At 44.1% G+C, this 21,718-nt stretch overlaps 1 protein-coding gene across 1 annotated transcript in view; it reads left to right on the forward strand.

The window, feature by feature from the left end:
• TNFRSF19 (TNF receptor superfamily member 19) overlaps positions 1–21,718 on the forward strand; it is a gene marked incomplete at its 3' end in the record, with an annotated part of 69,174 nt that overhangs the window by 4,522 nt on the left and 42,934 nt on the right. The window contains exon 3 of the mRNA XM_082602420.1: positions 12,371–12,549. Coding sequence (XP_082458546.1) covers positions 12,371–12,549 — 179 coding nt within the window. The remainder of the gene's footprint in view (positions 1–12,370; positions 12,550–21,718) is intronic.

Below are 21,718 nucleotides of genomic sequence, written 5' to 3' on the forward strand. Positions count from 1 at the left end.
AAATATTAGATTCTCAGGACCCACTCAGAAGCACAAATTTACAAATGTAGAGCGTGTTCCTGCCTGTCCTGAGGTGTCCACCCTGCAGGCAGGCAACCCCTCAGCTTTCACCCTCAATGTCTAAACAGACCGCCCAGCTCCTTGTAACAGACACTTAGTGAATCTTTGCTCAAGGAGTGGACGAATCTGTCAGCCTCGGATAGGTTTTGGAAAAAAAGGTGACAGTTAAATCTAGTAATATAAAATTTAATGAATGTGTGATTGTGTGTTGCAAATAATGTTTTGCCAAGTCTTTTAGCTTGGTTTTAGCTCTTAGTAAATAAAATTAGCAAGTGAGCCTCACTCAGGGTCTAAAATGTAAAACATAAGAAAGGCAAAGGAGTCAAACATACCTATGGAAGTAAAAATACATTTTTATTTTCTAGTTAATTAATCAAGGCAAAGGATGTGAGTTTTTTATAAACAATTACTTTGGAGCTAGAAGTTTTAAACTGTCCATTCATGAATTTGCAGTTTCTTCCTTCCAGGCTGCCTTTATTAAATTTTTAGCAAGAACATATATCTTTCAAAGGAAAGAAGAGTAAGTTCTGAGTATATTAAAATCAGATAAATCACTTAAATCAATAAGTATGTTCAACTGGTTAATTGTCACTTCCAAGCTTTGCAAATCAAGGCAAAATTTATTCTTTTCACTGAGAATAAGTTTTTGTAAATTGTTAGATAACTACATTTATAAATAGTCTATTTGCTTGTTGCTTGGAATACGAAATATATCATGGGGGGTTACCTGTTAATTTGTAATAAAGCAGATGAGTACAAGAGTCTTTACTTTTTTAACTGAGGTGTACCATTTTGGTTACCAGTGGTGTTTGAAATTTTGAAAGCACAATAAATAACAAATATTTTATAATTAGTTATGAAAAAGTAGGGAAGCTGGATCAAATTATTGATATCCATAACTAAAGTTTTCTTTATATTAAGAATTTTTAAAAGAGCATTTTCACCAAACATAGAGTTTTTAATCATCTTTATTCTAACATTATTATGTAACTTATTCTGCTGTACTAAGCATAATTGAAAACTTCTGTCCATTTTTCGACTATCATGTCTATCCAAAATACATTCCGGGTCATGAGGTTCTTCGAATTACAAACATGTATCTATACCTTAAAACTCAAGCTTGGAAATACCTTGGGTAAGCAGGTCTAGTTAAAATTTCCATCTGTGGTTTTATTACTCCTAATTATTATTTTCTTTGGAAGGCATTCAGTCCTGCCTTTTCACGAGGTATGGCTTACTCTCCCACGGTTAGGTCTCTACATTGGGACGTGCAGTTGGGCTTGCTGGAAGGTGCCGGAAGAGCTTTCCTGGGGCAGCGTGTGCTCTGCTCACCTGTGGTGTGTGGTCAGCGCTTCCCGACCGCTTTTTACTTCCTTTCAGTTGTGAGAGTGGAAGGAGTCTACGCAGCAGCTCCAGGTTCAATAAGACCCTTGATGCTTGTGGAGAACAGTACCCTTCTCATCTTTGGCCACTTTTTTTTTTATATAAAGGTGTCACATTTTATTTATTTATTCATTATCTTTGGCTGTGTTGGGTCTTCGTTTCTGTGCGAGGGCTTTTCTCTAGTTGCGGTGAGTGGGGTCCACTCTTCATTGCGGTGCGCGGGCCTCTCACTGTTGCGGCCTCTCTTGTTGTGGAGCACAGGCTCCAGACACACAGGCTCAGTAGTTGTGGCCCACGGGTCCAGTTGCTCCGTGGCATGTGGGATCTTCCCAGACCAGGGCTCGAACCCGTGTCCCCTGCATTGGAAGGCAGATTCTCAACCACTGCGCCACCAGGGAAGCCCCATCTTTGGGGCACTTTTTAAATGAGTACTTATTTTCACCTCTCACCCTGGATACTTTGCGTGTGTTCATCTACGGGGTGTGTCTTAACCTAAAAAATATGGACTCTCTCAAAATGTCTTTAACTGTGAGTCTGTGATATATACCATGCAACGAAAATTGGCCAACATGTATTATCGTGAGCCAGGTTCTATGTGATCTTTGTATGACATAAGGAATTCTTACAGCATAGGTCTTAAGTGGGGAGTATAACTACCCCTGTTTACAGATGAGACACAGAGGTTAGTCGGTGTGTCCACCAGCCCTGTAAGTAAGTGACAGTGTGGGGGGGGAGGGGGGCTCTTGGGGTCACCGTCTGCCTCCCGTCTTGATAATGCCCGAGGACAGCGCACCTGGAAGGACTTTCTGTGCTGATGCACGTGGTCTCTACCTGTGCCGTTCAACACGGGTGCTACGAGCCACTGTGGTTATCGAACACGTGAACTGTGGCTGGTGTCACCGAGGAACTGGGTTGCTTATTTTATTTCATCTTAAGTAATGAAATTTAAGTTTCCCCATGTGAGGTTATGGTTGTCATATTGGACAGTATCGTTCTAGAATGATCGACTCCCCTCCAGAAGCTGTGGCTTAGGACCAACTTCGAAAACAGAGACAAATATCCCAGCGTGTGCGAGGCAGGAGCTCCTCGGGCAGCCTTCTCCCCCTCCTCCTCCGGGCGGTGCTCCTTGTCCAGGTCCCCACCTGTCCCTCCCACTCCACTGGCTCCGCCCACCAGCGCCGCCCTGGGGCCACGCTGAGCCGTAGCATCTCAGCAGTCCTTTCGGTTCCCAGGTCCCTCCCACAGAGCCCCAAGCACCATCTCTGTCATTTCTGCTCTTTTTAGTAACTCAGCTTACGAAGTCGTTTTCCTGAATCTTTGGGAAAATATGTGACGGATCACCGAGCCATTTAGAGTCTGTGTTGAGGATTTTATCCCCTTGAGCCATATTTACTCTCTCCCCCACTGCAGGGTTTAATTTTTAGTCTTTGAAAGTTTATGATAAAGATAATGAATAATGTCTTTTTCCTATTTCCGAGGCAAAAAATACCGAGTATGATTTCCATGGCTCTGTAAGCAAGCTGCGCTGGGCGTTTTGACCACGGCCGTGTGCGTGAGTGTTCAGTGGTGTCCTTGGGGCTCGTGAGAGCGAGCGGGAGATGATTTTTGTTTTCCCGAAGTGACCACATGAGACTTGAATTCTCACTAGTTTGCCCGGCCACGGCCCCTCCTCCGCACCAAGCATTAATGCCAACAGTGTGCTTTTAACACGATCGCCTCCCGGCAGTAAATCAGGAAACTAGTTTTTGCATGAGCCTCTGGAAACAGGCTTCACGTCTCTGGAACGGTTTTCAAAGTAAGCTTTGCTAAGCAATTATTGGGATGACTTTAGTTAATGTGAAAAAAGTTAATTCTTGTAAACAACAGCATCCTTCCCTCCACGGGGGTGCGTGCGGGGCTTCCTATTTTTAAAGACGTCTCCTCTTTGGAAAACTGTTTACATCCTTATGAAGAAAATCACACAAAACATTAATGTAATTTTCAAGCATAAAAAAGATTCACTTCTGCCATTTAATTACAGTGTCGCTCACTTTATCTGTGTTTAATTATACCTAATCAAGCCCAGTGGTGTTTGGCAGATATTAACAAGCTCTAGCTTGTAATTTTTCGTTAGAAAACTCAACTATGGGTTTTCACAAACCAAAAGTTGGGGAGATATGTCTTTGGTGTTGTTTTCTTAAAGGAAATTAAAAAGCTGATTGCTGACACCAGCCACACCTGAATCTAATTTGTCATTTCCATTTGTGTGCCCTAGATTTTCTTTATAAATAACTTCTTCTCCATCCAGTTTGAGCTTTCAAAGTTCAAAGAACCCAAGTTAATACTTATTGGCTGTGCAAATAAATAGTGCTTTTGACCGGAGGCCCCTGGATGTGTTTCCTGGATAATTCATGGTCTGTGAGGATCTCCCCTGTCCGGGGACGGGCCTGCCCCCCCAGCGTGTAGGTGGGATCCACTGGTGTTTTTTGTTCAGTTCTGGATTTGCAGAGGGAGAGAAGAGAGAAGGGGATATGAGCACTGTTTACTCTCAGTCATTTTTGCTACTGGAAAGCCACCAAATGTGACTTAAAAATATTGGGCAGAGTGACAGAGCCACGGCTGCCCCCAGCTCGGCTGGAAGAAGCCCAGCTGGGTCCAGCCCTCTCCTGCTTTGGACCCAAGATAAGGAAGCTGCTCACACCTCCACCCGCCCAGGGGGAGGACTTGGCCTTACCAGCTAGGAGATGTTGCTGTGGCCCTTACGGGCTTTTGCTTCCTGGGATAAAATAATAGTAGTAGTGTACTAATATTACTACTAATAATAAACTTTAGCAAATACTGCTTCACACAGTATTTGTTCATCCGTCTGTTTACCCAGCATTAGCTTTTTTTTTTTTTTTTTTGCGTTACGCGGGCCTCTCACCACTGTGGCCTCTCCCGTTGCGGAGCACAGGCTCCGGACGCGCAGGCTCAGCGGCCATGGCTCACGGGCCCAGCTGCTCTGCAGCATGTGGGATCCTCCCGGACCGGGGCATGAACCAGCGTCCCCTGCATTGCAAGGCGGACTCTCAACCACTGCGCCACCAGGGAAGCCCCATTAGCTCTTTATTACGCACTGGCTTAACTACAGTGAAAGCAAAGATATTCAGTGCCACTTGCTGAAGTTGGCAGGGCAGGCGTTACTCAGAACCTTTGCAGTGGGTACGGGGGTTTTACAGGGGGGAGCGAAGGGGCTGATCTCCGAATACAGCTGGACAAGTGGGAATTCACAGCCGGGGAGCAGGGCTCGAGTCAGCGGTGGGAATTACTCTACCAGGAGACATGAGAGGCGGAGGGTTTCTGACCGAAGCCGACCGGACGGGATTCTCGCTGAACACAGGGTGGGACGGTCGGATGTCACCTGGGCGGGGGAGGCCAAGGACCCTGAGGGTGAGGGCCCTGGTTAAACCGAGCCCGCAGGGTTCTTCCTGGAACTAGATTTCACGAGGACATGCGCAGATGGGCCGGGAGAAGGTTCAGGAGGCCGACTCAAGCGTGGTCACGCAGAGAACCTTTGACGGCTCCAGGGACGAGGGCTTTGGGGAAGGCGGGGTGGGGGGTGACGTCAGGTGCCAAGGGTTAGTCACTTATTTTATGATTTGGGGAAATAAGTAGGAACCCTATGGCAATGATTTTTTTTTAATTGCATTCTTTTTTATCCATGTGTATATTTTCCCACCTCCAAGTTTATTAATGAAAAGGTCTTCTCGGCGATTCAGGGAAGTCCTAGGTATTTCCTTTAAGCTTTAAGGTACCAGGTCATAATTTCAAAAATAAAGAACTGCCATATTGTTTTAAAGCCTCAATGCATTTCTAGCATTGATATTAATGGCAGACCGTCGTCCATAAAAATAAAACCTGTAGCTAGTTCTGGAGCCCAGGCCAGTGACGAGTCACTCTTCCCTCCCCCTTCTCCTCCCTCTCCCTTAGCCTCCCCCCCCCACACACACACAGTCCTTCTAATAACTGGTGAGAGGGAGAACTCAGTACAACCTGGAAAGTGTCAGAGAAAACCAGAACAGGACAGAGGTTAAAGCAGTAAAAACAAATTCTATTCAGGAGCTTTTGCAACAGGAGAAGAGAGACCTCGCTCCAGAACTGCATTCAGCTCCAGATCCACCGTGGACACATGGGGGTGATAGCCCAGGAGCAGAGCGGGGGTCAGGGTGGACAATCACCAAGAGGAGGCAGCGGAGGAAGGGGGAGTCCTGGCTAAACAGACACCAGGATTCCTGCTGCAGCCGGACGGGGGACCAGGCATCACCTGGGGCGGGGGGTAGGGTGGGTGGCTTGGGAGGTCAGATATGGAGAATAAGCAGGTACTGAGGAGGGGGGATTCTGGTTAAACCAACTGGACAGGATCCTCGGACAACCGGGTTCTTCAAGACCAGACCTAAGAACAGGGTGCAGTCGAAAAAGTGGCTCAGGGACGCCTGCAGACTTTGGTCAAGCAGAGAGTCTGTCAAAGGAAAGACTAAGCAGAGCCAGCGTGGGCAGCGTGCCCCTTCCTCCTGTCAACCGTGGACCTGTCCACACCTCTGCTTCTGTCCCTAAAGGAAGTACTGTGCCTGGGAGCCCGCCCCCTTGTACCCCAAGGTAACACGGGAAAAACTAAAAGATCTAATGCTGTTGATATTTTCATGAGATGCCCAATTAGATCACGTGATGCTTGCCAGCTCAGTTGGCCGCACTCTAAGGGTACCCTCTGTGCCCCAGCACCTGGGATGCAGTGATGAGTAAGAGCAGCTCCCGTGGGATAACGACCTGCATCCCTGTGGAGGAACCCGCGCTCGGGGGCTGATGCCAGCGCTCCTCACAATGCGCTGAGTGGGGTGAACAAAAAGGAGACACAGAATAGTTGTCCACACACGAGGAGGGTATGTCTGGGAGGTTTCCCCAAACCTGGCATAGTGGGGGAGTAGGAAGTTAGGGACGAAGGATGGAAAGGGGTTACCATGGGACAGGGGCTGGTGACCCCCCCATCTCTCTCTCTGTCTCTGTCACTGTCTCTGTCTTTGTGTCTCTCTCCCCGTTGTTTCGCCTCCTTCCGTTTCTCTTGGTAGTTGTTTATTGAACTTAATATGGAAGATTTCAAGGCATTTTAACCACCTTGTATTACTGAATGAAATAAAAACATCAAGGTAGACATTTATATGGGGGGTAATTTAATATTTATATGCTTTTTACTTTATAGCCTGGATTTCAAATAATTGTGGCATCTCTATGTTTATGGTGCTTTAGAAATATGACAGATCAGCTCTAAATGTGGTTGCTGCCATGGATGCTATACAGTAATTCTTTGGAAATAATTGCTCTGAATTTCTAGTTAATTCAAGATGTCTAGTTAATTTAACATGTGGAATGGTCAGTTCATACACTTCTTAGACTCTCATGAACTGAAAGTGATGATATTATTCTTAAAAGTTTAAGAATAATATTAGGCTGTGTTTCTAATAATCTTTTTTTAAATGGCAAATACTTTAGAGAAAGTATATATTTTTAAAATTTTATTGAAGTGTAGTTGATTTACAATGTGTTAATTTCTGCTGTACAGCAAAGTGACTAGGCTGTACATAGGTACGTTCTTTTTCATATTGTTTTCCATATGGTTTATCATAAAATATTGAACGTAGTTCCCTATACAGGAGGACCTTGTTGTTTCTCCATCCTACACATACTAGTTGCATCTGCTAATCCCGAGCTCCCACTCCATCCCTCCGCCACCCCCACTCCTGCTTGGCAACCACACATCTGTTCTCTGTATCTGTGAGTCTGTTTCTGAGAGAAAATATATTTTGAGTAAAATGCCCCCAAATCAATCTCTGTACAAGTATGGCTCATGGTACCTGCTCTGTACATTTTGGTACTCTTTTGTGATAGTGATGATACAAAGCCTTATCTCAACCCCTCACCTAAATCTACCCCAAAGGAAATTGCTACAGCTGCCACCAGAGCATATAAACTGCAGGCAGAAATAGTAAGCCAATATCCAGTTAATAAAGGCAAGCTCTGATGCATTTGGAGCCTGGCTTTGTTTTCTTTCTGTACATGATTTGGTCCAGTGTAGAGTGAACCAAAAAAAACACAGAAGTTTCATGAAATCCTCATTCTATAAAATCTAATGACATGTAAATCACACACAACGATACATGGCAAAAACTCATTGGTCAAAGCGGTCCTTATGTACAATATAAACTCTAGACACGGCCAGGAATCAAAAAAGAAGCACAAAGATTTCCCAACACTAAAGTATATGTTCTTTCTCAAAAGAGATGGAACTGTCAACACACCTGTGTATATTCTTTCAAGTTCATTTCTAGTCAGATCATTTCTCTAGTTTCTCAGGACTGGAGAGAGGAAGTGAGTGGCTGTAGACGGTGAGGCTTGGCAGGAGGGAGGGAGGGCAGCTGACCACGTGGCAGAGGCATTAGAACAGCAGAGCGGCCCACAGGCCCAGGACTGCCTAGTTCTTTGTATGATGGTGCAACGCAGTAGTGAGTTCAACCAGGAAAGGTTAAATTCTATCTTATGTACCCATTTTCAAAAGGAGGTTTTGGGGGCTTCCCTGGTGGCGCATTGGTTGAGAGTCAGCCTGCCGATGCAGGGGACATGGGTTCGTGCCCCAGTCCAGGAAGATCCCACATGCCGCGGAGCGGCTGGGCCTGTGAGCCGTGGCCGCTAAGCCTGCACATCCAGAGACTGTGCTACACAATGGGAGAGGCCACAACAGTGAGAGGCTCGTGTACCACAAAAAAATAAATAAATAAATAAATAGGGCCTCCCTGGTGGCGCAGTGGTTGAGAGTCCGCCTGCCGATGCAGGGGATACGGGTTCGTGCCCCGGTCTGGGAGGATCCCATATGCCGCGGAGCGGCTGGGCCCGTGAGCCATGGCCGCTGGGCCTGCGCGTCCGGAGCCTGTGCTCCGCAACGGGAGAGGCCACAACAGTGAGAGGCCCGCATACCGCAAAAAGAAAAAAAAAAAAAAATAAATAAATAAATAAATAAATAAAAAAAGAGGTACTTGGGATTCATTTTAGAAAAATTTTTATTCAATAAAAATGTTTTAGATGGAAAGTGATGTTTGAACTAGCCTAGAAAAAATTGGGGTCTGAAGATCCCTTTATTCCCCAGGGAAGCTTTATTATACTGGAATCAAGAAAATAGGTCTGTTGGGCTGTAGAGAATCCAAAATAGTAATGGCCATCGGTATCATTTATTTACGGACACCTCTGCTTGATTTAGAGTTTAGAGGCTTTATATGTTTTCCCTTTTATTCCTCACAGTAACCCTGTAGGGCCTGCATTGTTATCCCATCTCACAGATGAAGAGTCTGAGGGTCAGAGAGTTCCCAAAATAACTTAGCTGGCAAGTGGCCGATGTGTCTTTGGCTCCAATGCAGGAAAATATACACTTTCCCCCTGTATCAGCCTGGCTTGAAAAGCAACATTTCTGACGTTTGCTACCAGTTCATAGATGCCTACCTCCTTCCCTTTGTTTTCCTATCTTCCTCCCCCTCCCTTTTTCTTTCCCTCTCTGTTGTGTGTTAACCTGTATATGAGACCCTTACAGTCCCAGCTGCCTGGATCAAAGCGTGATGTTGAAATCGCTGCCGCAGGAACTTTGAGGGATATGCCCAGCCTGTGAGTGAGGAGGTCCCGCCCCGGATGTCATGTGCACACGCTTTGATCCTGGGACTCGGGGTGGGAGGCTCCCTTCTGTGCTTAAAGAAAGCCTTTGGATGCCTGCGGCTCTCTCAGCAGCTAACACTGTCCTGGTGCAGATCCCACTGCTGTGCACAGCCCCCCAAAATAGCAGTGGCCTCCCTCCCGCCAGGACCAAGTACACATCCCAAGAAATTCTTTCTCAGTGTGTGTCTGTATTGTTTTCCTGATTACTAGAGATGCTTTGTGCAAGAAAATCAAATCATTACAGAAGTATAAAAACTGAAAACACCTCATAATTCCGCTACCCCCCCCCAAAATGATAATCCCTGTTAACAATTCTAAAGAAATTCTAATTTGTGAATTAGTATTTAAAAATATCCCCCCCTGCTCCTGTCTGTGCCTTTGGTTCAGAACTAGCTGGAGCCCTCAGGGTTAGGAAGGTGCTGACCTTCTGCTTTGTTTTTCTCCCCTGCTCTTTGCTGTGCTTGTTCAACACACACATTTGAAAGACAGGCAGAGGAATTGCAGGGGGAAAGGAAGGGATGGCCCCTCCCGAATGTGAGTGAGTTCATTAGTGAGGTCTGGATTGAAGTATCATTGCTAATATCCTTTATTGAGTGGCTTATTGAGTACAGGGAATACTACTCTTTGTGTTGGTTTTTGTTTTTTAATTGAAGCATAGTTGATTTACAATGTCGTGTTAGCTTCAGGTGTACAACAAAGTGATTCAGTTATACATATATATGTATGTATATATACACTCTTTCAGATTCTTTTCCCTTACAGGTTATTACAAGATACTGACTAGAGTTCCCTGTGCTCTACAGTAGGTCTCTATTGAGTATCTATTTTATATACAGTCGTGTGTACATGTTAACCCTAACCTCCTAATTTACCCCTCCCTCCACTCGCCCTTCCCCTTTGGTAACCATACTTTTGTCTGTGAGTCTATTTCTGTTTTGTAAATAAGTTCATTTGTATCTTTGTGTGTGTGTGTTGGTTTTGATTTAATTTTCAGCCAATAAGTACTGCTTACTTGACTTTGTATAAAAATATGGATGAAGGGCTTCCCTGGTGGCGCAGTGGTTGAGGGTCCACCTGCCGATGCAGGAGACGCAGGTGCGTGCCCCGGTCTGGGGGGATCCCACGTGCCGCGGAACGGCTGGGCCCGTGAGCCATGGCCGCTGGGCCTGTGCGTCCAGAGCCTGTGCTCTGCAACGGGAGAGGCCACAGCGGTGGGGGGCCCACGTACTGCAAAAAAAAAAAAAAAAAAAAAAAAAAAAAAATATATATATATATATATATATATAAATTTCATGGAGAAACGAGAATTCTGACCTCACTGGATCTGTGTTCTGGCTTCCATGGTTCCCAATGAGGAAGCTGAGGCTGTGAGTGGGAGCCCTGCCCGCCCCCGCCCCCCCGCTGCCCCTCTGGCTGTGTGTGGGCTCCCAGCATGGCCTCCACGTGGGGCTCTGTTTGCAGCTCGAGAGCTGCTGTCTGATTTTCTTTTTAATGGCCAATGTTCTTTAGAAACCATCACATAGTGCACATAACCGTGTTAACATTTGATATGTAATCTTTCAGACATCTTCCTGTGTATATGTCACATAAAGTGCCTGAAAGTCCCAGAGTGTAGTGGTATGAAGTCTGGCTCTGGAATTAAACCATGTAGGTTCGTACCATATGACTCAGCAATTCCACTCCTAGGTATACATCTGAAAAAAACAAAAACACTAATTTGAAAAGATACGTGCACTCAGTGTTCATAGCAGCACTATTTACAATAGCCAAGGTATGGAAGCAACCTAAATGCCCATCCACAGATGAATGGATAAAGAAGATGTGGTACGTATATGCAATGGAATATTACTCAGCCATAAACAAGAAAGAAATTTTGCCATTTGTGGCAACATGGAAGGACTTGGAGGGCACTGTGCTAAGTGAAGTAAGTCAGACAAAGACAAATACTGTATGATATCACTTATATGTGGAATCTAAAAAATACAACAAATTAGCGAGTAAAACAAAAAAAGAAGCAGATGAAAGAGATGAAAGAGAATAAACTAGTGGTTACCAGTGGGGAGAGGGAGGGAGAGGCGCAATATAGGGATAGAGGATTTTTAAAAAAGGATTATTATGGGATTATATGAAATCACGTGTGTGAAACTTTTGAAAATTGTAAAGCACTATATAATAAATAAATAAATTAATTAATTAATTTAAAAAACGTGTAGGTTCAGATCCTGGTTCTGACATTAGCAATGTCTCTTTGGTTAAGGCACATGCCTTCTGGGAAACCCCATACTCCCATCCAGGAAATAGGAGCATGGGAAGCGCTTTCCTCATTGTGGGGGAGGATGAATTAATGAGATCCTGGCATAGAGGAAGCCCCCGATAAATGTTAGCACTTACTATTAATGTTTTTGTAAGAAATGGGATCATATTTCTCATTCTGTTTTATAACTTATTTTTTAAACTATCATGAACACTTGTCTATAGCATTCTTTTTGTGATTGCACTATAACGACATCATATGACATGCTGTGATTGATTTAGTACTTGAACTTGTGGAAATGAGTGTATGCAGGTCAAAGAGCTGTCTGTGAAGCCCATCCTTGGAAAGCAGTTCCGGGTTCTGATGGCCAAATCTAGAGATGCTTGAGACCTTTAGTATCACAGGGTTTGGTCCAAACAAGGATTTAGTGTTCTTATAAGCGTTGTGTAAGCATCTTCCCTCTCTCAGACAGTAATAAACAGCTAACCATTCCAACTTTCTCTACGGATATTGTAAGCTTCTGACATTTCGTATGCAGCTGTCCTTGTGTTCTGTTACTTATCAAAGCACTTACTTTCTGCCTTGATAAGTGAGTAGGTGTCTACATATTTCCCCCACTCTAGCTTCTGAGCACTCAGATGACCAGCCGAGTTGGAGAAGAAAGTGCCTAATTCTGCCCTAAGCTGGAGATAATGCCGCAGCAGCGGGGGAGGCGGGGGGAGGGGGAGAGCCTTTCTTATTCAAATGCTCGTGCTCCTGGAATAATGTGGATGACTAAGTATACTTAGGTCGTAAGAGAGATTATTAGCAGGGGGAGACACATTGGAACTCGCTGAAAGGGCGGCCTTTGTGTCCAGAGAGGCGGGCGCTGGGTAGCCACCAGCCCAGTTCTCCCCCATCTCCTCGTCCTCCTTTTTCACGCTCGCGGGGTCTGAATAGCTGTCTCTTGCCTGTTCATCCCCGCAGGAATGTGGCTTTGGCTACGGGGAGGATGCCCAGTGTGTGAGGTGCTGGCCGCACAGGTTCAAGGAGCACTGGGGCTTTCAGAAGTGCAAGCCGTGCCTGGACTGCGCCCTGCTGAGCCGCTTCCAGAAGGCCAACTGCTCAGCCACCCGCGACGCCATCTGTGGGGACTGCCTGCCCGGGTACGTGGCCGGTCCTTCCCGTGTCATTAGTCAGTCAGTCTGAACAGGCTTTTCCCTGGTTCCCTTCCAAGTGCAGATGCCCGCTGATATTAACTTGAGCACACTTGCCGAGGTTCGTGGCTCTTCTATTCTCGGGGCCTCCTGTGTGCCCTGCACGGCGACAGGCGTGGTTAGAACGAAATGGATAAGCGTGGTGACCGAGGCCCAGTGTCCCGAAAATCCTCAGAGTTCCTGCAGATCGATAAAAAAGAAAACATGGACAAAGGGACGAAAGAAAAAACAGTTCACAAAAGAGGAAGCGTGTGTGGCCTGTGACCATACAAAGATGTCCATCCTCAACATGATCGGAGAAATGCAAATACCGCCATCCAGTCATTTCTGCAGTATTTTGTAAGGCATCGCTTTGGGGAGGGAGACAGAGATCCCCCCCACAGGCAGCTTATATCCTAATAAGATTTGACAAATACCTACACAGTAAATGATAAGTTATACAAAAAGGTGGAAGATACGATTGCTATGGAAAAAAAGAAAATCTCAAGCAGCTCAGGGCATTGGGCATGCCCCCTCGGGGGATGCAGGGGATGCAGGTTGCAGGGTCAGAGTGGGTCATCAGGATGGGCGATGCTGAAAAGGTGAGCTCTCTCTGGACACAGACCCTGAGGTGGACATGGCCTGGAGTATTTCAGAAACTGCCAAGAGGCCAAGGCAGCTACGGGAGAAGGGAGAGCGGAGGAGAGGGAGGGGCAGTGAGAGCAGCGAGGGGTGGGCAGCTGTACCGGTAGAGACCTTAAATGGGCACATTGAGAAGGAAGCCAGGCCGTGGACAGAAAGGGGACCACACCTGGGCCAGGTGGAGAGACAAAGCCCAGGAGGAGGAACTTTAACATTTTAAGTGCTTCTAGGTAACGGTTGGCCGGACATGCCAGATAAAACAGGCAGTTGGAAGCCAGAGTCCTGATGAAGCCCGGGACTCAGTGGGGCCAGTGTGGTGGTCTGTTAGGGGCGAGGCATTGCTGCAGGAAGTAAGGAGGGGAGGGGACAAAGTGAGCATCAGGAGAACCTAATTAGTATCTAGTAGAGCCAACAGAGGGGAGATGAGGATTCCTGGAGCTTTCCTGGAACCCAGGCTTTATTGCAGGAGTAAAGCAACCAGGGCCAGCAGCATGACAGGAGCAGCAAACTGTATTATGTAGTGGCTGAGCAGTTTACATGAATTATTGTCTGTGACGTTCACGGTGTTTTAAAAACGAAGAAAGTGAGCCTCGTCATTAAGGTTATTCAGGTGAGATGGCACAGGCAGTACGCAGTGTGGCTTGGACTCTGCCACCAGAATCCACGCTCCAGGTCAGTGTAGACGGAGGACCCTGACTGCACTCCGCCAGCTCGTGCCCACAGCAGCAGGGATTTGACAGATGCTGGGTGCCAGCTCTGGGGCTTTTAATGAAGCCAGAGGGCAGATAAAGCTCTGGGCCTGAAGGCCAGAAACAGGGCAGGAAATAGCCTCATGGGTCAAGCAAGTCCTTATGCGGAGACTCAGAACCCAAACAAATGCAAACAGTAGTGGTCTTACACCAGCAACACAAGTGACCAAAGAAACCATAGCTGTATTTGACTTCATCAAAGTTAAGGCCTTTTGTGCTTCACAGGGTACCATCACGAAATTGAAACAACAACCCCCAGGATTAAAGGAACTATTCGTAAATCACATATGTGATAAGGGGCTATCTTATCCAGCATATATAAAGAACTCTGACAACTCAATAACAGAAAGACAAATAGCCCAATTAAAATATGGCAAAGGATTTGAATAGACATTTCTCCAAAGAAGAGACACAAATGGCAAGAGAGCTCATGAAAAGATACACAACGTCAATTAGTCATCAGCAAATGCAGAAAAAGAAAAAAGAATCCACATACTTCACACCCACCAGGATGGTTATAACCGAAAGACAGGCAGTAACAGGTGTTGGTGAGGATGTGGAGAAACTGGGAATGTAAAATTGTGCAGCCACTTCGGAAAACAGTACGGCGTTTCCTCAGAAAGTCACACATATTGTTACCATGCAACCCAGCACTTCTACTCTTGAGCATGTAACCAAGGGAACTGAAAACATGTGCACACAAAAACTTGTACACAGATGTCCATAGCAACCTTATACATGAGAGTCAAAAAGTAGAAATGACCCAAATGTTCATCAGCTGATGAATGGGTAAACAAAATGGAGTGCATTTAGCAATGGAATATTATTCAGCAGTAAAAAGGAAGGAATTGCTGACACGTATGACAACATGGAGAAACCTAGAAAGCATTATGCTGAGTGAAAGAAGCCAATCACAAAAGAACACATATTGTAGGATTCCACTGGTGTGAAACGTCCAGACTGGACAGATCTGAGGAACACAAAGTGAATCCGTCGTTGTCTAGGGCTGGTGCTTGGGAAGGGTTGAGACGAAGGGGGAGTGATTGCCAAAGGGTACAGAGTTCCTTCTCTTCCCTGATGGAAATGTTCTAAAAGTGACTGTGCCGATGTTTACACAGCTCCGTGCGTGTACTACAGACCAGTTACTTGAATGCTTTAAAGGGGTAGGTTGCGTGGTATGTGAAGTATATCTCAGTGATCTGTTATTTTTTTTAAAAAGTAGTGGCCTGTAATCTCAGAAGACACTGATAGCTGTATTATTACCCAGAGTCTTGAGCTTGTGCACATCTGATGGAAGGACAGAGACTGGGCACCTGCTACCTCTCTGCTCCTGTTCTGACAGAACCGTGTCTTGGCCCCTCTGCCCTCTTCACCGGGGAAGAGGTTGGGGGTCTGGGAGAGGAGGGGTCCACGGGGGATGCCAGGCTGAGCTGGGCAGTGCCCAGAGACCCAGGACTCGGTTTTTACATGGGGGAACCCAGGCGTGGGCTGCTGGAGCATGAGAGGGAGCCCCCGCCCAACACGCTTCCTCCTGCTTCACCAAATCTGTTGTCACCTGAGCCCACTGCTTTAGTGTCACGGTGTTTGCTCATTCTGTAAATGGGTGCTTAGATGTGGGAAAGTTAGAAGTGAGTAGACATTTGAATGGTGTTTCGTAGTTTATTTATATGATTCGTTTAAAATTACATCCTTTCTAAGCAAGCGTGAAGGTATGAGGCAGGCAACAATGACAGAGTGACTTCTACTCCTCCAGGTCTTCCAGGGTGCTTTCAAAGTGCTCCCCCAGCTGGACTGTATTTTTGTGAAAGAGGAAAATAGTTGACACCTGTTTGACAGACAGGAAAATTGAGGCAGAAAGAAAATAAACAAATTGAGTATTGGCTCCAGAAAAATGCCATGGTAATGCATAAGGTGGGCAGGTTTATTCCTGGTGTGACACCTGCCCTGTGCAGCCGCGGCCTCACTCAGATCAGGATCTGCTGCTGCCCAAAGGCCCAGCCCCCCACAGGACACCGGTGTGGAAAGTCTCCTCTGTGCTACAGTTTGACCAATTAGGGAAATTCAGTGCCCTGGTTCCCAAATATGGTCAACAGCTTTCGGCCAGTTACTTAATTTCTCTGACCTTGATTCTTCTCACCTATAAAAATATCATCTAATAATAATACCAGCCTACAGAATTGTCAGAAGGATTAAGAACATAGCTCATGTAGAGCGCCTAGCAGAGCGCCTGGTACACAATAAGCACTAGATAAATCATTGACATTGTTGCCAATTAATGTTATTGGGGGCCAGTGAAAGCTTTGCAGAAAGTGGCCAAAGGGCCTCCAGCCCCTGTTCTGGCCCACGCCCCCTTCCCTTCTCTGCCGAGGGGACCTGGGGCCCTGCCCTGGAAGAGTAGCCCAGCCCCTGCCAGTTCTTTGCTGCTTTTAGTAACCAGGATGGTTAACACTAGGGATTAACATCACCCCCTCCTTACAAAGGAGGAAGTCCATCCTTGGAGCGGATGAATGACTTGCTCGAGTCCTGTTTCGCTGCCCCTGAGGATGGCCTCTGCCGGTTCTGTACCCACTCCCCCCCCACCCCACCATCAGCCCTGCTCCCCAGCCGCCTGGTCCGTCCTCCGTCCTTCTGCTTACAGTGGCACTTGGCAACCCTTGCCCATCCCAAGTGCCCCAGCCAACACCAGGCTCTTCCCCTGACGGTCATCTTTTCAGTAGCATCTTCTCAGTGTCACTGGGGCCATCGCTTTGGCTGCCGAGAACTGTGAACAGGGGGCTGACCCTCCAGCATACACACGGAGCCCATGGGTGTGTAGAAGAGGGCAGAATTGTCACCCGTCCCCAACAGACGCACTGCAGGAAACGGGACCTGATGTCACACACAGGACGTGGCAGCTGCATTCAAACCTGTATTAAGGGAGATCGTTCTGAAACCAGGGCTGGACTGGGGTCTGTCATCCCCCTGCAGAAATGCGTTCATTGGTGGAAGAGTTAGTGTCTGCAACCAGGCTTTCTTAAAATAGCAGTTATCAAGCTGGTGTTCATTAGACTAAGTAGTATTATTTGGGTTCAGCTCAATTAAAAACGCCTCTTCACATTCAGTGTTGGGGAATATTTTGGGTGGATAGATGTATTTATATGCTGCATCTCATCAGACAGTAAATTAGATAAAACTCAATGTGGTTTCCTTTTGTCTCTTTGCATTAGCTGAAAGCACGGAGTAAACTTTAAAGTTCAACGATAAAAAGCAGTTTAACCAGACACCGTGTATGTGTCTCTGTTCTCTTTTGTCTTATTTAATGTTTAAACATGGGTGTCCTGTCTCATTTGGTCAGCAGCAGAGTTGCCAATATATCTGTGTCCCCCAAACCTTGGCAATCTAAACAAAATAGAGAGTAGAATAATTTTTAAAGATTTATAGATTTCTTTACCCACTTAATCTTTTGTCACATCTTAAAACTCTAATTTCTGTATCTTCATCTTCAAATTGGATGATAATTTTAAGGAGACTTTTTAAAAATAAAAAAACAGTGTCTTTGATCATTAATACATAATTGGTGATTCAGTAATTATTCTGTGCTTTAGGATTCAGACCTTAATCTCATTTTGTACTAAGTGGAAAAAGTGAAAGTCGGTTGATGGCTTTCAAAATTTCGTAGCAGTTAAAAAAAAAATCTTGGATTCTGCCGTCCAGCCATTGTAATCAAGAAGCTGGCAGAGCAGGTTCTGAATGCTTTTGGATAATCTCTGTACCACTGCTGATAGCTGCTATGAGCATCACGCCCAAGTATCACCTCTCCTGTGAGCAGTGGCAACAAGGCAGGCCCATCCAACCTCCTATCTAGTTAGGGTTTCTAGTTAGACTTAATGGTCATTGAAAACATGGGATTTTCTCACCTGCTAGCCTCATTTGTGTTACAGCCCTCAAACTGATCATGTATTTTAATAATTATATTTTTGGCAAATATATTTTGTTCAATTTCAGGGAGAGCTCAGACCTCCAAACTGTTTTGTCACAAGTAGAATTCATTATTTTAAAAATGTTCAGTAATGTCCACATTTGATTCCCAGCACTTGTTTAGCTTATTTACATAGAAAGAGTTTTTCTGTTTAAAAACTATATTAGACTATCTCAATATTTAATTTAATTTTTATATTTTAATTTTATATATTTATATTTTATATTTAATTTTAATATTTAATTTAATTTAATCAACTTATAATTTGGCATGTTTTCTGTCTGAGATAAAGAGAATTAGTCTGCATATATTACAATGTTTAGCAAGAAGTACATCTAAGAAAGCTCCCTTATATTGTCCTATGGTTTTTACCTATTTTTAGATTTCTTAATGCATTTTTTAGTTGTGGTAAAAAAAATGTAACATAAAATTTACCATCTTAACCATTTTTTAAGTGTACAGTTCAGTAGTGTTAAGTATATTCACATTGTTGTCATTATATGCAGATGACATGATTCTATATAGAAAACCCTAAAGACTCCACACGACACTATTAGAACTGTTAAACAAATTCCGCAAGGTAGCAGGATACGAGATTAACATACAGAAATCCGTTGCCTTTCTTTGGACTAACAATGAAATATCAGAAAGATAAAGTTTAAAAATATTCCTTTTAAAATCGTGTCCAAAAAAAAGAAAAAGAAAAAAAACCTAGAAATAAACCTGACCAAGGAGGTGAAAGACTTATACACTGAGAACTAGAAAGCATTGATAAAGGAAATTGAAGATTATTTAAAGAAATGGAAAGATATCCCATGCTCTTAGATTGGAAGAATTAATTTTGTTAAAATGGCCATACTACCCAAAGCAATCCACAGATTTATTGTGATCTCTATCAAATTACCCATGACATTTTTCACAGGACTAGAACAAAAAATCCTAAAATTTATTTGGAGCCACAAAAGACCCAGAATTGCCAAAGCAATCCTGAGGAAAACGAACAAAGCTGGAGACATAACCCTCCCAGACTTCAGACTATACTACAAAGCTGCAGTAATCAAGACAGCATGGTATTGGCACAAAAACAGACATATGGATCAATGGAACAGAACAGAGAGCCCAGAAATAAACCCGTGCACCTGTGGTCAATTAATCTATGACAAAGGAGGCAAGAATATACAATGGAGAAAAGACAGTCTCTTCAGCAAGATCCTGGTTTCAATTCTTTTGGCTAGGACTTCCCTGGTGGAGCAGTGGTTAAGAATCCGCCTGCCAATGCAGGGGACACAGGTTCGAGCCCTGGTCTGGGAAGATCCCACATGCCGCAGAGCAACTAAGCCTGTGCGCTGCAACTACTGAGCCTGCGCTCTAGAGCCCACGAGCCACAGCTACTGAAGCCCGCATGCCACAAGTACTGAAGCCTGCGTGCCTAGAGCCCATGCTCTGCAACAAGAGAAGCCACTGCAATGAGAAGCCTGTGCACTGCAGCAAATAGTAGCCCCCCGCTCGCCGCAACTAGAGAAAGCCTGCGCACAGCAACAAAGACCCAACACTGCCAAAAAATAAATAAATGAATTTTTTAAAAAAGTTAAAAAAATGCTTTTGCGGACTTCCCTGGTGGCGCCGTGGTTGAGAGTCCGCCTGCCGATGCAGGGGACACGGGTTCGTGCCCCGGTCCGGGAAGATCCCACATGCCGTGGAGTGGCTGGGCCCGTGAGCCATGGCCACTGAGCCTGCGCGTCTGGAGCCTGTGCTCCGCAACGGGAGAGGCCACAACAGTGAGAGGCCTGCGTAGCGCAAAAAAAAAAAAAAAAAAAAAAAAAAAAAGATTTTGGGTATATACCCAGAAGTGGAATTTCTGGATCTTATGGTAGTTTTATTTTTACTTTTCTAAGAAAACTCCATACCATTTGCCATAGCAGTTGCTCCATTTAACATTCCTGCCAGTAGTGCACAGGGGTTCCAGTTTCTCCACATTCTCGCCAACACTTTTTTTTTAATAGCAGCCATCCTAATGAGTGTGAGGTGATGCCTCACTACGGTTTGGATTTGCATTTCCCTGATGATTAGTGATGTTAACCGTCTTTTCATGTGCTTGCTTACCATTTATATATCATCTTTGGAGAAATATTCAAGTCCTCTGCCCATTTTTAAATCAGGTTATTTGATTTTTGTTGTTGAGTTGTAGGAGTTCCTTATATATTCTGAATATTGACCCCTTATCATATATATGATTTGCAAATATTTTTTCCCACAGGGGTAGGTTGCCTTTTCACTGTTTTCATTGTATCTTTTTTTTTTAACCACCAAAGAAACTATAATTACTATAATTTAAAACTTTCTTTTTTTTTTGGTTGTGACATTTTTTAACCACTTTGTTGAGGTATGATTGACAAAGCTGTACATATTTATTGTATACAACTCCATGAGTTTGGGAATGAGTATACATTGATAGTATCCTTTGATGCACAAAAGTTTTAAGTTTAATATATTCCCCTTTGTCTATTTTTGCTTTTTTTGCCTATTTATTATATGCCTTCTGGTTGCCTTTTGATGTCATATCCGAGAAATCATTGCCGGAGTCCATGTCATGAAACTTCTCCTATATTTTCTTCTAGGAGTTTTGTAGTTTGGGGTCTTATGTTTAATTAATTCTGAATTAATTTTTGTATATGGTGAAAGATCAGGATCCAACTTCATTCTTTTGCATGTGTATATCCAGTTTTCCCAGCACCTTTTGTTGAAGAGACTGTCCTATATCCATTAAGTGGTCTTGGCACCCTTGTCAAAAAACATTTGACCATACGTGTGAGGGATCACTTCTGGGCTCTCTATTCTGATCCATTGGTCTGTATGTCTGCATTTATGCCAGTATTGATAATTGGAGTTCGTAATATGTTTTGATATCAGAAAGTGTGAATCCTCCAACTTTGTTCTTTAACTTTTACTTTATAAATTCCAAAATAAATATTTTTTATAAATTCTGGTGGAAAATCACCATATTAAACAGATTTTCACAATCAAATGAAAATAGAAGGTTGAGCAAGTGCTGGATGTGTCTGGACATTTGGTCTAATTATCTAGTTTCAAATGCAAATTTTGCTTCAACCACAAATCATACAGATTTGCTACTACATTATCAATTCCACAAAATAATTGCATCTATGTGTCTTTATAAACTTGATCTGTAATTTATTCTCCGTGTCACTATTTTTGTCATGAAAAAGTTGGAAGATATACATATATGTAAAATCACTTGAATCCCCACCATCTAGAAATAATCAGTTGTTAATATGTGGTATATAATATCCTTCCAAACTGTTTACAATGCCAATAGATACACAAAAATTGTTCTTAGCTGCATTGGTAAATAAATCTGAAAGAATCTATACCAAAGTGTGTGTTTGTGCAAAATGGCATTATATTATTCACACTTCTTTCTTTTCCACTTATTGATATTTCATAAATTAAAAAAAATAGATATGTAGATCTGCATCATCATTTCTAAAGGCCCCTTTGTATTCCACAGCCTTGGGTCTACCATGGCTGGTCATGTCTGCTTTGGGTATGGGACTGTGCCTCGTTGGCTTTTTTTCTTTTATGAGCAATGCGGTGGTTACACTCTTTACATCCAGCTTCACCCACTTGATTATTTCTTGAAGATAAATTTCAAAAAATTAAATTACTGGGTAGAATGTAAACTATTCTATTGAGTTCTGATGGCCTACAGCTAATTGCCCTCCTAAAGTGTCAATTTATATACCCACTGACAATAAACACAAGTGTCTAT

The sequence above is a fragment of the Mesoplodon mirus genome (genome assembly GCF_964341445.2).
Source record: "Mesoplodon mirus genome assembly, chromosome: 17".
Taxonomy (NCBI): domain Eukaryota; kingdom Metazoa; phylum Chordata; class Mammalia; order Artiodactyla; family Ziphiidae; genus Mesoplodon; species Mesoplodon mirus.